The sequence below is a fragment of the Phalacrocorax aristotelis genome, chromosome 2, assembly GCF_949628215.1.
Source record: "Phalacrocorax aristotelis chromosome 2, bGulAri2.1, whole genome shotgun sequence".
Lineage (NCBI taxonomy): Eukaryota > Metazoa > Chordata > Aves > Suliformes > Phalacrocoracidae > Phalacrocorax > Phalacrocorax aristotelis.
The window spans coordinates 67060457-67074990 of NC_134277.1; the positions used below are offsets into that span (position 1 = coordinate 67060457).

General features: G+C 41.0%; 1 protein-coding gene across 5 annotated transcripts in view; it reads right to left on the reverse strand.

Moving 5' to 3' along the window:
- Nucleotides 1-14534, reverse strand: part of LOC142052967 (uncharacterized) — a 265027-nt gene that overhangs the window by 50277 nt on the left and 200216 nt on the right. For all 5 annotated transcript variants that reach the window (XM_075083901.1, XM_075083902.1, XM_075083905.1 and 2 more), the window contains one exon: nt 5149-5306. In XM_075083901.1, coding sequence (XP_074940002.1) covers nt 5149-5217 — 69 coding nt within the window. In that variant the 5' untranslated portion in view covers nt 5218-5306. The remainder of the gene's footprint in view (nt 1-5148; nt 5307-14534) is intronic.

A 14534-nucleotide genomic window follows, 5' to 3' on the forward strand; every position in this document is an offset into this window, starting at 1 on the left:
TTCTGGAGTCCTAGCAGATGACGGGCACCAAAACTAGATACCTTGGGGGTTTCCTTCTTTTAATTTTCACCTATGCCTCCATGTATTTTGCTGTGCCTCATTCCGCATTTAGCATATCACTGCTTCAAATCCTGGCTTTCCAGGAACACAACTGGTTTTTCTCTGAAACTGCCCTGCTTCCTGCAAGACTGAGCAACTATATATATGAAAACACTCACAACCTCAATTTGCACCAGAAAGGTCTGTCTCCCCCTGACGCCACAAGTACCATTAGTGTGCATATTTGGAAAAACAAGATGAAAAATTGTTTGAAAACGTGAGACACTGGCCTATCTTCTCCTGGCAGGGTAAAAATGTTACCTACTATTGCAGTTTCTCCTCTTGGTCAAAGTGCATTGACATTGCTTTGGGTATTAAAAGACCCCAATAATGCCAAGATCACAGCTACAAAAGTATGTTTTCTAAATCGTTTGTATTTGTTATGTAACCATTCTCCCTCTCAGAAAGCAGCACCTTTACCTCTCAGCCTCACCTGATCTACTAAATGCAGCCTTAGCACCTACTATAGACAGCAAACAGGCCAAAAAAAAAAAAATCCCATCTACATAGAGTTACACATTTCAGGAAGAAAAAAAGCCCACAGTGATCACTCAGTGACAGATGATATCAGTAGAAATGTCATCACCATCTTTTTTCCCCCCACCTCCGCTTCATCTTGAATACCTGGGACTGCCAGAACCGCCTTTAACAGAGCAGAGGTTTTCCTGCCAGCCACAGCTGTCAAACACTCAAGCAAACCAGTCCAACAGACCTGGGTGGATTACAATAAGGTTGTAACTAACTCACAAACCTTCAGCTACCAGCTATACTTCTATTCACTTCAGAGGTACCTCTGCAAATAGAAAAGTTGTACCTCCCACTGCTAGTCTGGCCACCTGCAATCTGGCTGAAGCAAGCAAGAAGTATCCCCTACCCTCACAAAAAAGGTCTCTAATTTGCAGCTTGAGCTCCATAACAGGGTCTTTACATTACATTACATATCATAATTGGACATTCTTGTCCTTATAAAGTCTTCCATGCCAGAGAGCAAGTCCCAAATTCTGAGGCCCCAATAGCTTGGCACTATCCAGTGTAGGATGATCAAGTGGATGTAGTAACCACCCCCCACCGGCACGCCTTCCTGCACACAACCTCTTCCTAAGCCAGGTGTCTTCCTTCACATGAAAAATTGTCATCGAGCCTGAGAGGTGCAAACACTGTGGTGTTTTACCTTGTGCCTAATATCAGAAAGGTTTTCTGTAGTTGGCAATTCAAGTTAAAGGGTCTGGGACGCAGTTGCCTCATCTGTTATGCTATTGAAACAAGATCAGCTAACTCAAGTCCTGTGATACCTAGCAGTTTGGAAGTACTCCTCTAAAGTTTCATCGTGCATTTTCTGACAATTAACACAAGAGATCAGCTACAAGCTATTTCAGACTCCGAAACAAGTACCAGTTATTCAGACACAAATCTGCAATTACCAGTGGCAGGACAACAAGGACCATGTAACTTTGTCTTGCTAAGCAAAAGCCAAACTGAATGGATGAAATAATTATCTTAAATTAAGTGCGTAGTCAGATTCCAGCTCATCTTCCTGTTCATGGCTCCACACACTCTTAACCCAGAAGAAATCTCATCCCTTAACTAAACAAACACATAAAGGCACCAACTAAATTAGAAACTCCATGGAATTGAAAGATTATGATCTCATCACTTTTTTTCTTTTTTTTTTTTTAAGCATTTCCTTTCCAAACTGAGTTTAATTCACCTGAAAAATTTAAGCAGAGAGCATCCTGAACTCACAGGAGAGTTGCTCAGTTATGGCTATGCTACTCTTTCACTCTGGTTTGAATTAGACTTAAAGCAATTTATTAATTTGATTTAAAGCAAACACAGAAACCTAGTAAGAATGGTTGAAGCTGTTAAATGGGACACGATTCAAAAACAGCAGATGTAAATGCATTTTAAGGAAATAAACTCTCCTGTCTTTGGCTAAATGCAGTGTATGAAGAGTTAAAGTTACAACTGTAAACTATCACTTTTTTTTTTTTTTTTTTTTTTTGCAAAGTCAAAACCTTGTAATTAACCCTCAGGCAAATCATCAGCCTCCCATTGCTAAGTTTTCTATCCTTGAGACGTTTATGGCAAAAATAAGCCTTGTGAGGCCCCACAATTCAGAAACACCCCAGTGCAGGTGTGTCTATGGATATTTGTCTGTTTTCTTTCAACATTTCTACCCTGTGGCTGCTTATCTAGGCCACCCTCTCCTTTCCCCATTAATCTCTGTTTATTCTTCTGTTCAGCAGCGAGAGAGGGAAGAACACTCATGCGCTTGTGTTTATGGTCCTCTGGACCACTCCTAGTAGCTGTGCTTTGACTCAACAGATTTCAGGAAAGTCAGTGCTGAGAAGAAATGTGCAACTTCCCAGCCACACTGTTCTGGAAGGAAATGAGCTGTGCTCCGTAGGGAAAAGGAAATTGCTTTGGAAGTCTAGACCGAACCCTTCCTTTTCCATCCCTCCTCCTGTTTCCCCCTTGAATATATTAAGACAAAACAAAAGGAAGGTGGAGAATGAAAAGGAATCATTCGGCAGAGTTTCCATCTCTGTGTGTAATAAAAACACAACTGTACGTGGATTTAAACACCGGTAAAACATCAGCTAGAGGAAAGGGAGGAGAGACACAGGACTACAGAAGCGCCTAAGAGACAAAGATGTTAGCAGCATCTGGTGTAGCAAAATGGGAATCAGGAATGCGGTGAAAGGTAACCTACTGCAGGCAGCCCCTCTGATTCTCCTATCAGGCTGGGTTTGTCTTTAAAATGCAGTAAGTAATGCAGCTGTGGATCTAGTTGCTTAGAACTATGCCAGCGAAAGGGAAAATCCTGCAAAGTATTTAGTAAACTTGCTCCGTTTTGGGACTACTGCCAAACTGAAGACATGGTAAGAAAAGCAGCTGTGGAACAGGATCAGAACAGCAGAGAAGGTTGAAACAATCAAGTGAACTCAGGTGAATTTTAAAAGAAGCCCATAGAGACTCTATGAACAAAGATGGAGGAGAGACAGGTCAGACAGATTGACCAACATGGCCTGAATTTGGCCGGGAAGCCCAGCAATGAAAATAATGGGGGAAAAAAAATATGGGAAAAATACATATATATGAAAAAAGAAAATCAATAAATCCCCAGGTAGTTTAATACTACTTGATTCAACCAGAGACAAGATAACACTAGAGCAAGCTAAGAGACTTTTCCTGATTCAAGGAACAAAAGAGGGACCAAGGGAACGGATGAAGAACTTGCTGGGTATTGAGGAAGAATGACCAAGGGACAGGGGGGGAATCAGACTATAAATTCAAAAATGTTAAAGATTATGTCAGAGGAATCTTTAAATCAAATTGGCAGGAGGAACACCAAGGAAGCAGTCCTAAGAGGGAGAAAGCAAGAAAATACATGTGCATGTGGGCATTTAAACTAACCTGCAGTATGTACAAGCACTGAATCTCACTAACTTACTTTATTTCCTGCATAAATGAAAGGATATATTTTGTTTGAGTTTGTTTGTGTTTGATAAAGAGCAACAAAAGGGGAAAGAGAGTGAAATCTATCCATCACAGCCTGATTCTTTGTGCACACCTTGGGAATTTTGCATGTTCTGAGTACTCTTAATTCCTGCTGCAGAAAGAAAGTCACTGCACCTTATATGACACCCCCAACACCCCCCCACACCCCATGTATAGGAAGAGGAAACTCGAGTTACATCAAGAGAGCAGCAGCGCTGAAATATCACAACTTTCTATTACTCAGGGGCAGAGCTCAGGCAGTGCCCTCGGCCTGTCCTCTCATGGAGATGCAAACCAAAACACACAGCAGTGGCCTCAGTCCCTTCTGTCCCGCTCCCTAAGAAAAAAATAAAAAGGGAACACTTTGAACCACCCTTTAGCCCCTGCTGGCACACATCTCCACACAGAACAGGGGAGAGGAAAGGGAAGGAGCGGTCGGGCAACTTATCAGTCAAGAGCTCACAGGGAGGAGTGCTGCAAACGCCTGCTGAAGTCACACCCCCCATATCCTGAGATTATACTGGACTACAGCATGCACCAGAGATTAACGTTAGGTTTATTAGTTGTCTTGCTTTCCAGTAAAAATTTAAAAAGGAAAAAGATAAAAGGAGAAGAGGATTTGGTTTGGTTTTGTGTCTGACCAAGTACAGGAAAGAAGTTTTATTCCTTAAGGAAAATTCTCAGGACTGGGAATGAATGTGAGGATTGTATGTCTGAATCATCCTGTTAATTCCCTAAATCCCACAGCATGTGGGGTTTGGATAATGTTTTCAGCTAGGAAACTTTTTTTTAAAATAATTTATATTTATTTCTAAAAAGAAAGAAATAAAAGAGAAAAAAAAAGAAGTGGTTTAGAGCTCCTCCCTTTCTAAATCACAGTTGGACCCAGAAAGACCAGTTTTGTTTTTAAACGAAGTTAGCAAATTGCCCTTAAGCTGGTCAATTCCAGTAATCAGCATCAGAGTAATGACAGTCACTCAGTTGGTTTCCTCTTTGCCAGACCAAAAATAACCATTCAGCTAAATTCTTTCCAAAAGTGTTTATTTCGGCTCAAGGGAGTGCAGTTAGGTTGCACACATCTTTCTTACAGTTGGAAAATGTACACCTATATACCTAATAATGTTTCACCATCCCTCTCTATATATATTCAGAGATACCACTAGACTTACTGTAGGTCCTAGGGAATATATCTTCAAAATAACCAAAAGCATCTCATCCCTTTCTTGTTCAGCACAGAAGCAAAAGAATGAATTTTATCAGATGCTGCCTGTCAGTTACAGCCTTTTTGCTGTTTACAGCACACTTGTAATGGACTACAGGAAAAATAGCAATTTCTTTAACAATAATGGAAAATTCTGCTGGTTATAGGGTCTAATAAATCAATATTTCAGATTTATTTGAGCCAGATACAGTTTCATCCACCTAAAATGGATGGATCATAAAATCATCAAAATCACAATAAATTTTCCAGATGTTAAGTCAAAACACTCCTAGTTAACCAACTTGGAAATGCCAAGATGTAGCCACCACATTATATAGTGTACTTACAGCACAGAGAGCCTGAAGTGCAGAGGCAGTATGAAGCTTGTTGTGCGCAGTCCTTCCAAGGCACCCCATCACCAGGACACTGAGGATGTTGCTGAGAGCAATGACTATACAGCAATATTTGCCTTGACAGCTGGTAAAGAGTGATCCGTCTGCATCTCCTTAGCAGAATAAAGACATTACAAGAAATATGAACAATAATAATTTAGGACTGCTAAAAACATGTATTTCACACCGCTATAGCCACTCATGTCCCATCCCACTCCTTCCAGTCTTGGGGAACAGGAGAACCACACTTAACACCTCAGTTTCATCCCAGTCAGCATAAACCAGATTTTTCTCAGAGACTGGAATGGACACTGGTGCCAAGGTGGAGGGCAGGAGAATAACATGGCACTCACAGATATAAAATAACTTTCATAACTTGTGAAAAAGATTATCTGAGCGAGCCTACTGGAACAAGAATGTTAACTAAAAGGAGCCGATGAAAACAATTTTTCTGCCCATGGTCACTTAGCATGAGATAGTGGAAGGAAATGACAGTGAGTCATCTCAGGATAGGATGGAGCAAAATCTGAAGGAGTACTGGATACAAAACCCAAGAGATAAAGGCCAGGGTAAGATACTGATGAATCCTGACGAAGTCACAACCAAAGGGAATTGATCTTTAATCCTCTTGACTCCAAAATATAACACATATTTTGCATTACATAGTTTTATGTTACCTTTAAAAATGTAATAGGAGACTAAACATTTGTTACCATGCCTAGCTTAAAAAATGGAGAACACAGCCATGCGATTTTAATACAAATAAGTCAATATTGTAGCTGCTGTTGCATCTATGTAGCTGCATTTGCATAGGCACATATGTACACGTACATACATAGTATAAGCCAATTAATTCCATTTACACATAAACAATATAATGTTTGTTTTAGATCTGAGGAAGGGCTGTGCTTCCAAAAGACATTCTGCTCCATTAGTTCATCTAATAAAAGACATTTCCTATTTGATCCTTATAGTGTTACACACACTACTTACACTCTAGTAGCATTTATATACATATAACACACTCCCCCCTTTTTTCAATTGTCCTACATCAATGGACAGAAAATAATTACACACTACCAACTGATAAAGTACCCACACTTGAAAAAATCGAGTAACGTGTTCTTCTTACTAATATACATGGCTTCCTAAGCTGTACTTTTTAAAATATATGTATATATTTCCCTCAAACAAAAGGGTACTATTTATGTTTTGTACGTAAGCAAAGGATAAAACCTTCACACCACAGGTCTTTACAGCCCTATAATTTACGCTCTTGTGTCATAAAACAGACGTAAAATATTTTAGAGATAGCCATAAAACTGTGATCCAAGTTCAATCTTTTAAAAAACTCTGCTTCAACTCAGTTGTTAGGGTCAGAGCAGGATTATTTATATTTGATCAGTGGCAAAGTTCACATGTGGTCCAAACTTTTCCAAAGTTCACCCATCTTCTGACGCAGCCTCCCAGCTCAGGCTCACCTCTGCGTCTAGGAGGGGCTGGACATTTTGCTGTGAACGCTTACATCATTGAACGCAAAACGCTTCATCTGAAATACATGGAAATTCGGGGCAAGGCAAAGAAAGGCAGCACTCTCACTTGAACTTTCATGTGGATTTCTGGTGGGCTGTGACGGATGTAGATACTGGGGGCTGGTATTGTAGCAGAATTTGCCCCAGCTCTCTGCGAAGCCTCAGACGCTTACCCCTGAACAGATCCAGTGAATCTGAGAGTGGAAACTGCAGACAGACCCCTGGGATCTGACTCCTGCCTTGCCATTTGGGCTGCCAGAGGCCACTGTGCCCAGGCCCAGAGGTCCCCAGGGCAGCTAGTGCCAGCCCCATGGGGACAGGTGATCCCTCAACAGGAGGTGCTGTGACTGAATTCCAGCTACTTCTGGTGGTCTCTGTACCGGGAACATGTTTATTTTGGCTATCTGGTTTTAGGTTTCAGGTCTAAATAATAAAATAAAAACAAAATACCACTCCAGCCCCATTTGGACTGAAAATAAAAGTTGGAAACATGCAAGCAAGGTGTCACACACACACCAGAAAACCTTTATTTCACCTTGTTCTCTAACAGAACAAAGAAAGAAACGGTCCACATTCACAGCATGCTTCACCAATTAATCACTTAAATTGCATTTAAAAATTATTTGAGGCTTGACTCACTGCAGTCAGCTGGAGCTTTGCACTGTATCAGTGGGAATATAAGAAGATCAGACATTGTAGAAGATGAAGCAGCGAGCTATGACAGTTCAATAGAGTATTAAAGAAAATGCCAAGTTTAGATCTCATAGTAAGGTGTTCAGACCCAGACCACAAGCAACACAGTGGTTACGTTTATAGATAACTCAGTATCAGTGAGAGAACAGCTTTGATTCTGCTGTTAACCCACTGAACTGGAGCAAAGACTTTTTCCCAATAATTACAGTAATCATTTAGCAGTAGGGTATTGCAATAAGTAAGTGTATGTTATGCACCAGAAAATAAGTGTGGCACAGTGGCACACATTGTTACATAAAATACTGAGGCAAAAACTTGAATTTTGGTTTTTCTAATACTCAATTCTCTACTTGACCACAGGAAGCAGGTTACAAAATACTATCTTGTACATTGAGAAATATTACAGCAGGAGGTGTAAAACAACTCAGCTACCCTTATTTCTTTTTTCTACAAAGAATAAATTCCTTTTAACAAAAATGTCTCTCTTTTTCTTTACCTCAATTTCCAGAAAATCAGGTTTGTATAACTTCTTTTAATTAATTTATTTATTTTAAGGTCACAAAAACGTAAACAGTCTGCTAGAATTTCTTTGACTAGACAAGCATCAGTGATGACCAGGAAACAGATTTTAGAAGGCTTTCCTGCATGCTTCACAGTAATGTGGTTTGGTTCTGTTTTTCAGTTGTAGGTTATACTCAGCTTGGAAATCAGCAAAGTCAGTATTTCAGGATATTCAAGATTCCTGGAAACCTCTACGACTATAACATGTCAGGCCCTGATTTCGGAATGCATTTACCTGTTTAACCTCAAGCACAAGACCTCACATCTTTATTACACATAACTTTAATCAACCACTTCTTCACTTTGAACATGTATTGAAGTGCTTTGCTGAATCAGGAAGGATCTGGACCTTTTTAAAGAGCAGCATTGTTAATTGACTGCAAAGACGTCGTATCCTGCAACTAGGCTCCTAATGAGCCATGCTTGCTGGCAAGCAGCTCTGGTAGCACACACCAGCCAGCTGGTCTTCTGCAGCAGGGCACGTGGACCACTGCATTACTCATGGGGTAACAACCACCACCACCATCACCACCACAAAAAAAAATACTTCAGTACAGGTTGCTGCTTGCTCCAAATGTACTGGTTCCTGTGCCTGCCTGGCCACTAGTCACAATAAATTAAAAAAAAGCGCCCTCTCCATTGTAGAGTCATCTATAAACTAATACTGAAGTGATTTACTTAAATGATAAATTTTATGGTGCAAGAATATACAAGGCAATAAAGTGTCTTTACAGCTGGTTAAGCACTGAAACAAAGCTGAGACATTTGATAAGTGCAGAGAGGCTGCTGGTGAGGATATTCTAATACAGTGAGCATTCACATAATAAAGGAGAGAACAAAGTTCAGACATCATGATTGTTTCCTTCATGTCATTTCAGCTTTTTGGAGCTGTGTGGAATTGCAGCCATCGCTTGTCTCGGACTTTCTGCAGAAGCTGATACTGACAACGTGTGGTTTGGGCACAAACTGAACAAAGAAAGGTTTTGAAAAGTATAGATCCTTTTGAGGCCAAGTAAGTAAATAATTGATCAAACCCACATCCTTAGTGGCAACGGAATGCTATGATTAGGAAATATGTTTCCAAAACAGTCGCCTTAGTATCTTCAGCAACCTATCTTTGAAAAGCTGAAGAGATCACACTCGGCTATGATGCAGGCATGTGCAAATCATTTTACTTCAAAGAAGTTAAACCCACTACAGCAGCTCTGAATTTGTCCTAAGTGTTCAATTACCCATTTTGTGCATGTAAATTTTACTGTGCAACATTACAGATATTATTCTGAGAAGCCCAACTGTCTGCTCAAGAAAAGAGCGCTTCATGGTGTCAATAAAGACTTTGGTGGTGTTTGTCAAGGGAACATTTGCTATTTCTAGGCTGTGATTGAGCAAAATTCTTCTCTTGTCATAGAGTACTGTATTAGAGTGCCTTATTGTAAAAGAATCTTGAAATAATGCAGATCCTTTAGGTTACTCCAGCTTAAAATCAAGCTTCTCACATCCCTCTCCTCAAATAAAAAGCAGAATCAAGAGGAATTTAAGCAAACTTCCATATGATTTTAACTGTAGCAAAATCAATTTAACATCGTTATTCCTACTCCTTCTTCCCAACACTCTTCATATAACTTTTCAGGTCAGATTTTGACTGTACTCTCTGTGCTCTCTCTCCATACACTGCACTCTGCTTTTGTAGAATATCAAACAACATGGCCCTCCACTTTCAGCTGGAACTTTTATATGGCATTGTCATACAAATGGAAGAAAACGTTTTAGCAGTTTAAGCTGGTTATTGTTTCTTCTGCCCCATCTAATATTCCTGCTTACTTTGGATGGGTAATTGATCTATAGTCTCTGGCTACAAATTCTTACACAACTTAGATAAAATGCAAAGGATAGTTAAAAAAAAAAAAGTTTGGGCATGTACTGTGCGAAAATGCTTTTCCAAACTGTTCTGAAAACCATGGGTCACATTCTGGAGCTGCTATTACTAACAATGTTTAACATACCTCTGATGCACAAGGATAGCTTCAACCCTTTTAGCCGTAGATTAGTCAGAGTTTAGCACAAACTGTACAATTTTGACATGCTTTGTGTTGCCTTAATTGTGACATCTTGAACAAGGCCATTGCTGTTTAGAATAATCTATTTGATGTTTGAAAAATACTAGCAGAAATTCACAACTAATGGGACACATCAGAAGACTATCATATTTGACATGATTTTCTTTTGTCCTTTTTGAGGCTGGAGTTACTTAGGGTACTTTGGCAGAATCTCTTAAGTAACACATGACAAGGTGGCCCGTGTTCTCTTAGTGTCACTTTATTCAAAAGTGTAAATCAAATTTATTGTTGTTCTTGATGATTTTCAGTAGTATTTTACACTACAGAAGAACGATGTAGCTTTCTGGTTCTTCAACTATCTCCAGTGTCCTGTAAATGACATCTGAAGGATGGAAAGAGTGTCAGCTCTTCTACCACCACAATATTTAGATTCCTACTCACACATTCAAACAAATTTTGAGAGACTGAATTTAAACCAAGCCTGAGTGCTTGTGGTTTTTTTTAGCCCACAACCAACTTCCCAGACTTTCAGTTTGCAAAAGTCATCGGAACATTAATAATTCTTCTCCTTGGAACCACAGATAGTCCTTTCCCATTTATTTCTCTTCCTGTAAATACATTTTTTGCTTCAACACAAAGCAATTGCATCCTACACATCTAATCCATATGACCACAGTACTTCAAACCTGCCTTTAACCACAACTATAGTGTCCAAACTATTCCTATATGCAGCTACCATGAGTATGTACCCACAGGAGCTTCTTTGCCTTTTTAAGTTGCAGTGGGGAAGCCCGCATTTTTCACACATCCCTTTCTACTTAGCAGTGAATAATTTACCTCTATAAATTTAACCTTCAAAGATATCTAATACCTAAGACTTAGAAACAACAGACACAGATGAGGCATGAAGGAAGTAGCTCATTCTGGCATCACAGGGTTTACATCATGTCCCCATTTAAACATGATCCACAAGTTTAACATGCTGCCCTTCTTCCCCTGCCCAGGGGGATCCACATCTGGGGCAGCTGTCCGATTCCAGCACATTTAAAAGCATCTGCTTTTTTGCATTTGCTTGTGTTAGTCTACAGATAACTTCTTCCCACCTTGATCCCTTCGCTGTCCTCTACTCACCTCACCTCCTTTCTTACCAGTTGTTTTTCCCTCACTGAGACTCCAGTGGGTTTTGTGCACAGGGCTGCAGACATACATCGATTTAAACACAGAAGTACTTGGGGGTGGAGGGAGTGTCACAAAGAGATGATTGTAAAGATACCAGTATTTCAAGCAAGATTTTTTTTCTTTTTTTTTTCTCCCTTCAGTGGACCCTGTAAAACAAGTGTCCCCTTTCTCCCTCGCCCAGTCTGTTCCTCTGCTGCTCTCACTTTTGACATTACTGCAAGTCTCATGACTCGAAGACGCAGTTCCCAAAGAGAAATGCTCAAGTGAGAATGTCATGACCAGTTGACCACAAATGCTACCATTATTCATCGTTAGGCTGAATTACTCCTACCCACCATGGATCACATCATTATGCAAAGGCATGAGCTAAGAATATGGGGAAAGACTGGCAAAAGGCCTCTTTAAGAAGCATGCCAAATTTCACCGATTCGCTTAATGAACAAAGCACGTCTATCAAGGTAATCTTTATATACTCCAAGTAGTTTAATGCTAAAAGGATTCCAGGTGTTTATTTCTGAACTTCAGTGCACACAATTCCCTGACTCTACGTTTTCAGAAGAGGGGAATAGATATTATAACAACAGCAGCAACATGAAAAAAGAGATTCAGCCCTGTTTTTTCCATAGCTTCATTCACCACTGCGGTCATTTCTCTTGGCAGTGACATTTTAAAAGCTGCAAGAAAAGACCAGAAACAAGGTTGACTTTCAGATTTTTTTTATTTTTTTTAAACTTGAATGTTGTCGGCCTCAAGTTTAGAGGGAATACTTAATCTTTGACAGTCCATTTCTTATTTTCTAGGACCTATACAGGGAAGTAGGTTTATAATTCAGAAAAAAATATACACTAAGAAAATACATGAAGAAAAACATCCCTCAAGGGAAGACTTCTTTTCAATTAGAGAGGAGGCTATTCAAAGAGAAAATGACAGCAACTCATTTTCAGGGCACCACCACATGAAGACCCAGTTAGCAATTACACACATACGTGACAATAAGCCACGCACGGCTTGAATATGCTGGAGCTGGACTCACATGGTATTGCAGCTCAGTGACTTCAAGGCGATGATCTCACCCTGCTGCCTGGGATCATGTAGAGGGAGCGGGTAATTGTGGTCAGCTTTGGCACACACGCACGATCGGGAATCTTGCAGCACTGTCATCATCCTAGCATTACAATTACTGACACAACTGAGGGCAAGCAGAGGAGGCACGAAGAGGTAAAGCAAGGTGCAAAGAGGCCACAGCTCGAGACGTGTCTGTGCTGCACCCATACGAGCAGCATCAGAGGACGCTGAGATAAAGGAGCTAGATGCACTTGGTTTCTCACAGAAGTACAGGATTTGAAATGAAGCTGCCAGGGATCCCAGTTGTGAGCACAACCACGAGCACCTTGCACCTGACTTCAAACTGACCAAGTGCAAAGCCTCCTGAAAACAGCAGCTTGCTTTGCTGAGGAACAGCACAAACAGTGCTCGACGGCCTGTGTCCTTGACGCATCCCCCGCGGGAAGAGGCATGGAGCAGGGTCACTGTGGGGAAACACGCAGCAGGGAGGCAGCGGCAGCTACAGTGCAGCTCCCTCAGCAAGCTCAGAGCTTAACCTGGTGCTGGCACTCAATTTCCTCTCCGCAAGTTGTTAAACAACAGCCTGACTACAGCCAGCCCCTCTCGGGGGCCAAGTCTAAGTGTGGTATTGCACATTTATGCAAGGCAGGTCCCAGATTTGAAAGCATTTATATGTAATAAAAGGTATCTTAAATTTACAGCACTTTGAGATTAAGTGCATATAGTTTCAGAAAAATACCAACTCCCAAAGAAATGGCTTAATGCTTAAAATATTTTGGCACTGTGGCACACTGCCCACAGGCCCCACAGGTTGTTCGGAAAGCAGAGGGAGGAGAAACAAACGTGTAGCAAAGATTTTGCTAATAAGTCCACCTTACCTACCAGCTAGTTTGGTTCAATTCAGCAACCTCAGGGAAGAGATAGTGGAAGGTACAGACAGGGAGAAGTACCTTTAAAGCTGCACTGATTTGGTGCATCATCCACAGTTTGTACCGTGCTCAGATTTCTAGTCCTTTAGCCATGCTAACCTTTTGCTAGTTAAATTCAGCAATGTCCACGACAAAGAAAGTAGTCGTCTTTACAGTGGCTGTGAATGTGATTTGCCTCCTTCATCCGAAGGCAGTATTTGGGGGCCAAGGGGCTCTGTATCCTCAGCACACACAGAGGGCTCTGGGATGGGGGAGGAGGGGCGGGGTGCGGTCAGAAAGCAGTAGCTGCTCTCCCTAACCTGGGCACATAAGAAATGAACGATTGTGCACACTGTGAAGGCAGGCTGCCTACACAGCATGCCTGGAAATGAATGTTTTAGGATAGCGAAAGGCCACACTATTATAGGTTGTCTAAAGGCCACCAGCAGGTCTAATAAATAAGGGACTTAGGGAGCGACAGAAGAGATTGTTTATGCCTAAAGAAAGGAAAAATGTGTTTTGGAGAAAAAACAAACAAACAAAAAAAAACCCCTCTCTCCTCCCATCCCATTTTCCTTTTGCCCTACTGTTCTGCTGCAAAGAAAAAGCCTCACATCTGGTAATCCTGCTATAAGATTCCTAGCAGGAAGGGAAGGACAAGTATAGGGGAATTCCACTTACCCTAAAGGTTGGATTTTGTTTTATTTAATTTCTCTTTAGCTTGATTTGTTTTATCCTAAGGCTTTGAACTTTTTGGTTTTTTTAATAAATGTCGGGGGAAAAACTACAGAAATCATGTCCAGGTTTAATCCCTACGTCAATGCTCTCAATCCCTGAGCTTCACGCCCTGCTCCTTTGGTGCATGCCTCGCTCACACAGAGCTCCTCTATACCACCCTACTGAGACCCAGGGTGGGGCAATAAGAAATGACCCAAGCACCTCCCACTAATATTGCAGCTATTATTCATTTCCACTGTTACTCTGAGCAAAATCATCAAACTACAGCAAAACAGTAATAATTGGGAGAGCGGCAAAATTGTTGATTTTTCACACTTTTTGGCTATTTTCGCTCCCCGTGCTTTTTGTTTCCTCTTCCCTTCTCCTGCAAGCCACCATCCTCGTTCTCACTACCTCCTTCTTAGGAGAGCTTGCAAAAGACTGGAGGGCAGCACAGGGCAGATGCCAGCGCTCGACCTCTATCTGTCCCTAGCCAGGCACGATGTGTGAATGAGGTTTGGTGCTGGTTTCCATGGCAATGCAACCACACAGTAAATGCACGCCTCCCATAGGGGTTTTTGCACAGAGGTACATGAAACAATAGAACTAAGCTTAGGACATACAGCTAA